At 32.3% G+C, this 8,820-nt stretch overlaps 2 protein-coding genes across 2 annotated transcripts; both read right to left on the reverse strand.

Annotated features, from left to right (window-relative positions):
* Positions 1 to 1,345: 1,345 nt before the first annotated feature.
* Positions 1,346 to 2,538, reverse strand: LOC108216124 (uncharacterized). Its single transcript, XM_017388803.2, has 3 exons — positions 2,241 to 2,538; positions 2,080 to 2,137; positions 1,346 to 1,948 (listed from the first exon to the last, which is right to left on the reverse strand). The coding sequence occupies exons 1-3, from the start codon at positions 2,315 to 2,317 to the stop codon at positions 1,676 to 1,678; spliced, it is 408 nt and encodes a 135-aa protein (XP_017244292.1). The 5' UTR covers positions 2,318 to 2,538; the 3' UTR covers positions 1,346 to 1,675.
* A 784-nt stretch (positions 2,539 to 3,322) lies between these two features.
* On the reverse strand, positions 3,323 to 6,729 carry LOC108216123 (uncharacterized). The gene is made up of 6 exons (XM_017388802.2): positions 6,464 to 6,729; positions 5,958 to 6,379; positions 5,367 to 5,708; positions 4,671 to 5,048; positions 4,201 to 4,421; positions 3,323 to 4,095 (listed from the first exon to the last, which is right to left on the reverse strand). The coding sequence occupies exons 1-6, from the start codon at positions 6,604 to 6,606 to the stop codon at positions 3,850 to 3,852; spliced, it is 1,752 nt and encodes a 583-aa protein (XP_017244291.1). The 5' UTR covers positions 6,607 to 6,729; the 3' UTR covers positions 3,323 to 3,849.
* Positions 6,730 to 8,820: the final 2,091 nt, after the last annotated feature.

An 8,820-nucleotide genomic window follows, 5' to 3' on the forward strand; every position in this document is an offset into this window, starting at 1 on the left:
GAGAGTTACCAACAAAAACAAAAACAAATAAAATACGAATTTAATTATATATATAATAGATATTTAATGATTATATACATATAAAGAAGGTCGTATTTATACTTTATATCAATATACAAGTGCTTAATATTTCTCATGTAAATTATATAATGACGTTAAAAATGAAAGGATTTTATTATACATACCCAAGTCGAAAAATATTTTTGCAAAAATACTACATCCTTTACAATATTTTGCAAAAGTATCAAACTTTTAAAAATATTTACAAAAATAATGATGCAACACCTTACAACACATTCAACCATACTTGCAACACCATGCTTGCAACGAGATGTTGCAAGATGCAACCCTGCACGGACAATCAAGTGAATTGTATATGGTTGCATCTAAACACCATAGTTTTGTAAATATTTTCTAAACATTACTCCATCCATCCCACCCGATTCTTTACATTATGTTTGGGTACGGAGGTTAAAAAATATGTATAATGTAGCGGAACACATAAAGGAAAAGTGGGTGAAGTGGTGAGATCTATTGATTTTTAATATATAAAAGAGAGATAGTGGAATAAAAATAGCGTGAAAAGTGAGGAAATGTGGGAAAGTGATGGGACCCACTAACTATTTTAGAAAAATTTTGTAATGTAAAGAAATTAGTGAGACGTACAAAAAAGGAAAATGTAAAGAATTTAGTAGGACGGGGGAATAGTAGTTTTAAAAATATTTTTAAAAATTGTAAAATCGCAAAAACTTAGAAAAAAATGATAGTTTTAGTAAATTTCCAATTTTTTTTAAAATATTTTCTATTAAAAAAATATAAACAATTATATAAATAATGAGAGACATGCTAACATGTCTATTCCTAATTATAACGTTAAATACTCGAAAAGAAACATGAACCGTCATATAACTTTTTAATTGTAATCTACTAACCCTTTTTAACACTATATTTTTCTTACAAATGAAGATATATGAAATACGAAATATATAATATATAATTAATTAAAGACTTAATTACAGAAAAATGATCATAACTATTTTCATTTAACACGGAAATGCTCAAATTATTTACTTAAACAAATGATGGTCCAAACTATTTATTTCTTGCCGCCCGATTACACTCCGTCATTACTAAGTCATCATATTTCCTAATACTGCTATTGAACACTTCACCGTGATGGTTAACAAACATATCACCGTGAACTTGTGTTTTAATGAGCATTTCCAATATCTCTTATGATATTTTACCAAATTCCTGTTGGAAAAGCTCATGAATAGTATACTGCAATATAAACTTGGAATCCTTGTACATTTCAAAAACTTATGTAACAGTCTGCACACAAGGATCCAATAAAAGCGCCTTTCATATGATAAAAATGGAGAACAATATTTATAGAATGAATTCACAGTTAAAACTATTTTTTGAATGAAACCAATGGTCCGACAAGATCCTTAAGCCACGATCTAGACTGAAGAAAGGTTCCCCCAACCCTCAGCTTAATTTGTTAGAAATTTCAACAAGCTTCTTCAATAACCTCAGGATGCTATATACATTTTTCTGGATTAACTAAGCACAAACTCTTCCTTATATACATGATTACAGTCGTACTCTTTCGTGATCTTAGTTTTGCATCTGTCGACGAAGCTTAAGGGCTCTCACAATTTTTTTAAACGCATCACACTGCAGAAGAGATGATGCAGTTACGGCCAATGTTAAACCCTTCTATTCTCACTGCAGCTGGCTTCTGCATGCATAGTGATCGAGAACATTTACTATTATTCCGTCGAGACGATGCAGAATATTCAGCAGATGGTGATAACAAGTTCAACTTCTGGTTTCCGAATTGAGCATCTTGGGTCACTGGATTCGAAGCTCGACATGGGGGAGATCCCATAAAGAATGGTGGTGAACAAGGTACCTCATAATTATCTTCAGGATTGTAGTTGCCCTGTACAAGACAGAGCAGAAAAAAAATGACATGTTAAATAACATTCATGGTTCAGAGCTAATGTAAATTTCTGACAGAAGGGATGGAATGTTTTAACAATAGTTAAGCAACCAATTAAGAACAAAAGATACCTTAATAAAGATCATGTCTAGGATCTCGAATCTAGAAGCACTGAACTCCAGTTGGCATCTGGAATTGAAAAAAAACAGAAACAATAATAGTAGTCAGACACAACAATCAAAATCAAGAATTCCATAAATTTGGTCACAGTTTATGTAAATTCGGTACATACTTTGATTCTGAACTGAAACATGGAAGGCGACGAGGCCTCGGACAGAGTAGAGAGCCATCAGCAATTGAATAAGGCATTATCCCCAATTCTATAGCAAAAGCTATAAATTTGAGGGGTAGTTTCTGTAAACTCTCTTGTGTATAACTAAAGGATAGTGCTCGGATACAAACTGTGCTTAAAGTTTGCCGAGTTCAAATATGTTGGAGCTAATTAATGAACGGAGAGAACATACTAGTTGTGCATGATGCTAGTCAGATATATATATTCAGTAGCAAAGCCAAGGTTCAAAAGAGATCATCGTCCCTAAATTTTGTCGTTTCAAAAAGACAGTAGAAAATATTATTCGCATTTTGTATGGTTCTTCTGTTTGACATCGGCTTCTTCACATACACAGTAATAGTTTTAGTGTTATTTCATAGAACTGATCAAATTACTGACTAATGAAGTTAAAAAATCTTAATATTTTGTCAATAAATCTATGTAACAGAACAACTTGACCGATTGATATGTATAGTTTTTGTACTGTCTCTGTGTTGGCTGAGAACACAAAGCGGAAATAATGAATATAAATTGGGGACCGGCCACAAACCAGCATTTGGTTACTAGTTAAGGGCGCTAAGCGTGTTGGCGACATTTGAAATAGTTAATGATTCCTGTGTCGTCGGTATGAGAACTAGGTTTTTGAGGATATATTTATAAATCTGACAGAAGAAAACCAGCCCTGGGAGTATACAATTAGGCTCTCTAAGAAAGAGTTCGACATTTGACCTTTTATCAGAGCTCGGCTTTGGACAGATTTGAATAAACACCAGAGATCCACAGCAAATAATATGCAACTGGAGCTTAATTATTTATTAACATTGAATTTAGGCCTATATATGCAGCTCAAGTACAGACTCATGAATGCATGGTTCAGTACAAATATGTCATTTTTACATCATTTCAGAATATCAAAAAGAATAGAGAATTTAATCCTATTTATAATATTTCAGAATAAGTTAATTAGTAAAAAAGAGAGTAAAGAATTGAATATACAGAGAGCTTGGGAGACAAAAGGAGGGACAAGTATGAAGGATATGAAGTAGTGAAAACAAGAAAAGCTACAATATATGCATTAAGTTTATTAATCTCAATATAATACATGATTCAATTGCTATTTATCTATCCTTTACCTGCTAAACAAGTAGGTCCATCTAAAATTCTATCCTTAGTGTGTCACATGAGTAAACTTTTTATTCCACCATACATGAATCCTGCAGCTTTGCTTTGCTTTGTAAAGTTTGTTTATTTAAAGCTTTATTAGAGCCCTTATTGTGTGTAGATAAACCCAATCAATTAAATAAAGGGAAAAAGAGAACTAAAGCTACCATTGTCCCCTTCTTCATATCCTTTGCTTTGTCTATGCTCTTTCACTTTCCACCTTGAAGAAAAATCAGAGATAAATAATCCTTAGATTCCAAATCTTCAAAATCTATGTCATCCCACATGATTCACCAAGTCTTCAACCTCTTTTTCTCACTAAAGGAATTAAGAAAAGAGAGCCGTAGGATATTCAGACTCCATGCAGATCATGCATGCACATTCATCATCTAGTCACCAAAGCAAAAATTCAGTGTGCAGGAAAGAAAAGTGGTGAGGAATCTCTCTGAAGTTTCCCATCACCAACTCTCACTTTGGTCATCTTGTCTTCGCACCAGTGCAACTGTTCTTCACTCAAATCATTCATCCGCAAAACCCTGGAAACGACTTTTAGGTCAATCAGAGCCATCACAATCTCCATCTCCTCCACTTGCTTTAACTTTCTTTTCCTTATGCATTTTTGAGCCCGCCTAAGATCTTTCACTTTTGACGTTTTCTGCAAACACAGAAAATTGTTTATATCTCCATATGAACCAAATATGTAAATGCACATGCATACTCATTTTTTATTAAATATTTTTATATACTCGACTGAAATTACCTTTTTATTTACTTTCTTTTGGAGGAGGATAAGGGTGGGATCGACTGGACCTCTTCGTCGATTTCTCTTGAAGAATGCTGACATTATAACTTGACAGGGACTTGCTTTATCTGCCTTAAGAAAATCCATAAATGTTGTGATTGCCTCCTCCATTATGTGAAGAAATGCAGCTGAGGAGATTCTTGAGCCAAGGTAGTCATCTCTTTTATCCTCATCTGAATCTGATTTGCATCAAAAAAGATAATCACTAATTAACTAATTAACAAAAAGAAATCATTTAACTATCACTTAACTTTGTGAAAATATAAAGTACCACAAAGTAAAAACAAAAGATTCCAAAACTTTCTCGACAAAATAATCACATTGTGCTACAAAATTAAAGATCATTTAGCTGAATACTTTTACATATGTTTGAAAAGAAGCCCATTTAAGGTAAGTCTAATTAATTAATGGAAGAATTATGAATGTACCTCTATATTCCGGTACTTGAAGTAACTTTGGTGCCAAACTCCTCATCCTAGCATAAACCTCAGGCCTTCTTCCATGCTCATAAGGTTCATTCTCCACATATCTTTGCAGAAGAACTTGAAATTGTTGAAATTGCTGAGCAATATAGGCAGGACATCCGGGGTCTGCAGATTGACGCGAAGCTCTTAATCTTTGAAAATACACATAGTTCCAATTCAGAGCTTCCCATGTCAAACAAATTTGAGCAACATAAGCTCCCTCAAGTTCTTGATACGGATTGTGGCGGTTGTCAGATGGTCTTCTGCTGTTTTTTGTAGACAACTTATGGACGATCCTTTCAGAAATTGATCTTGGACATACCTGAATAGACCTTAGTGATTCTGGCAAATAAATGGAAGTTCATTATTTATTTTCCATGTACTTAGCAGAACAAAATTTTAATAGAGAAGAAAAAAAGCAAAAGCACATTATGAAGTTCATATGGAATCATTCTATTTCCCTTTATAAGATTCCTATTACATATTCATATCTCCCACAAACTTGATAAAGCAGAGTAGTTTACGTAAAATATCACGTTCTTTTAATTTATTTACACTTTATTTTTAATAACCATAATATCCTCATATGTTCATCAGTATAGAAATCTATCCTTTATTCATCAACTTTAATTTGAGCAATAAAAACATAATATACGGTACCTGTTTCCTGGAGTTTTTGAGCACTAACTCTATCCAGAAAGAGCATTTCCTCGTCGTACTTCTGGAACACTGTGTAAGACTCCCACTTAGGACAGCTTCTCCTCGACGACGATGAAAATGGATCCTCAGTTCCACAATTAATAGAGCTTCTCCACTCCGAGGAGTTCTTAGAAGTTGATCCAATAGTACAAGTATCACCAAAAGTTTCCTCATTAACAATATCCTTTTCTTTAACTTCAATTTTCCTGGTCTCAGACTTTGGCGGTTCAAAAATAAAATAATTCTCTTCATTGAAACTCTTTTCCAGCTTTCCTTTTTGAGTTCTTCTGGTAATCAACTCTTCTGAAATAACACATTCAACATATATCAAGTCAGTTCTTCAGACAACTAATTTATACTCCTTCCGTAACTCTCATTTCATGTTAAGGTGTATATAAAATAGAGTTTCATAACTTATTTTTGAAATTTTCTTTTTCTGGGTAAAAATTTGAACAAAATTTACTCCGGAGAAAAAAAGTTTAAAATAATTCATGAAACTATACTGTACAGGAGCCTTAAAATAGGACTCTTTGTATAAACTATTATACTCACCACTGTGATCCTTTTCAGAAGGGTAAATGATGGTGTGATCATTTGCACGAAAATTAGAATCCGAATCCGTATCTGTTTCACCAAGATCTTCCACAATAACTTGATCATAATCAAAATCTCTTTCCAACTCAGAAGCCGGTGAGCTATAAACAGACAGCTGATCATTAGTGTCAAAATGAACATCTTCCTGATCCTGGATTACAAAATCGTCGTGTTGATAGTCTATTATTTCCTCCACAAAATCATCTTGGTCCATCCGAGACCTCCCTGCATGTAAAAATGAACGTGCCTCGCCTCCATGAACCATACGCTCTACAAAGTGATCCTTCTCCGCGCATTCTTTGTTATAATACGAAAAATCTCCCTCTTCTTCCTCCTCCTCGTCTTCATCGGAGTATATATACTCATATTCCTCCTCATTCCTGCAAACAAGAGAAAAAAAATCAGATTTGAAATAAATCTACACAGAATGAAAATTGATAATTAAGTTGAGTTGTCTACAATACCTTGGATAAAATGGATTACCGAAAACGAAAGAGAGGAACCTGGCTAGAGAGATTGAAGAGAGGTAGAAGAAGAGGAAGAGAAGCTGGAAAGAGATGGAGAAATTGTAAAACAATCTAACTAATGTTTCTTTGGAACATTGCATTTTTTGCTTGCTGGTTTAAAATTTTTGTAACATAGAGTCTAATGACTCTATCTCTCTTTCTCACTCTTTATTACATAAAGTAAAGCACTTAAAGGAAATAAAGACTGATGATTGGTTGCTTTCATTACTTCCCATCCTTGCTTGACTATAATGTCCTCTTTGCATATGGCCTGGTCCATATTAGAGAGAGGTTTGATTAAGAGAATTGTTTAATTCTAGTTTCTAGTGATTAGCAAATTAAAATTGACGTTTGGACTTAAAAATTAATTTCTAAAAGATTATATTAATTTCTTTTCTAATTAGAGATTTGATATATATCAAATTAAACAAATAACTGTTATTAAAATAGTTTCATGCAAAAACAACCATTACAAGAAAAATGGCGTTGACTGTGAATTTCAACCCGTGGCTATTTTCAACCAGGAATGATCGAAATTAATTAAATTTGATCAATTATTTATTTTCAACTTGTCTAGTTTTGAAGCGGTCAAAAATGATGTTTTTCGACCGGTTTCTAACGGTCGAAAATAAGAATTCTTATTATACATATCCTAACGGCTCTTAAAATTCTTATTATACATATCCTAACTCATTCAATCCGTCAATAAGAATACTAATTACTTAGTGAAAATATATCATTCAATCCAACACTGCTAATGCCTAACCGCTAATTATCAAACATAATCATATCATATATAATAAATATGTCATAAATAGAGACCATATTGATATTCGAACAGATTTTTTTTTTTCAGGATCTTATTATACAAACCTAAAGCAAACATGAGGAATCATCTTTGATCCTACTTTTTATTTATTTTTTTTTATTTTTTTTTTTGACAGAAATACACTTGCTCGTATCGATATACGCCAATACTCCGAGGAGTTTCTTTCATTCAAAAAAGCTTATCATCTAACCGAAAGACATGAAAATGTCTCCGGAAGCTTAGACAATAAGTCCTTAATGTCCGAAAAGAAATCGTCCCAATTTGTAAGACCACGCCACCTGAAACAAATACGATCCATTAATAACAAGAAAATTAATAATAATAAATTTAATAATTAAAATCAGTATAGATTATCAAAAAAAGGTACAAGTAGAAGAAATGATATATAAAATATTTTGACAAAAAGAAGATAAAATAAGAAAGAAAACAGAATAAAAATATATCTAACCAAAGGGAGACCCTTTGGCTAGATATATATCAAAATAAATAATTACTAAGAATAATTAATAAAATGTATTAAAATAAAACTATAATTTTCAAAAAATATCTAATATTTTAAATAAAAATTAAATTAAATTAAAATTAATAAACAAGCCAACAAAATGGCACCAAATTGCCGATTATTAGGCCAAGAATATACGCCATCAATTATGGCCACCCATATACGGTACGAACAAAACCATGAATCAAGACTGCAAATAAATATCCTACTTTTTATTGAAAGTATATAAACCACGTATTCTAGTGTCGGTACGATTTGTATATAAAATTTCAAATCTCGCTCTTCACAAGAAACAAAATCTGCAAAAAGAAAACACCAAAACCTAGCAACACGCATATGTGTTGCATCTTTAAAAAAGAATCAGTAAATTAATAAAAATAAAAGTAAATCTTTTTTGCCTCTAGAACAGAATGAATAAACTGATTAATAAACTTCAGTTAAGAAATGTATTATACTCGTAGTGTTGCTCAGTAGGTTTAAGAATAATGTTTGCCTCTTAGCGGAAGAAAGGGACTTCATGGCAGGCGAGAGGGTATTTTTGTCACTAAAGAAGAGAAAATCTGGAGGCTTCTTTCCGCCTTTTGTAACTTGGCCATTAAGAGTTCCGAAAATATATATTTAGGCCACTATTTTCTTGTTCCATGTTTATGTAAAAATGATAGTTGCGCCTCGTGAGATTATAAGAATCTTGGTTGGGAATTAGCATTTAGTGGTTAGTTGTTAGCGGATTGAATTAGCTGTTGATTGAATTAGATGTTCTGACTATTAGATTAAATTAGCTGTTTTTCATAAAACTGTTTTGTAAATAGCTGATTCACTAGTTTTTTCTAATACAAACCAAAATCGCTAATTCAAAAAACTCCTCAAAATAGCTTTTTCAAAATTAGTTTTTTGGATCTAAACCTCTATTTCAATCCGCTAACTACCAAACATTAATATTAACTTATTTTAGTGGTCAAATCTCTAAAATATCTCAAAATTTTA

The sequence above is a fragment of the Daucus carota genome, chromosome 4 (assembly GCF_001625215.2).
Source record: "Daucus carota subsp. sativus chromosome 4, DH1 v3.0, whole genome shotgun sequence".
NCBI lineage: Eukaryota > Viridiplantae > Streptophyta > Magnoliopsida > Apiales > Apiaceae > Daucus > Daucus carota.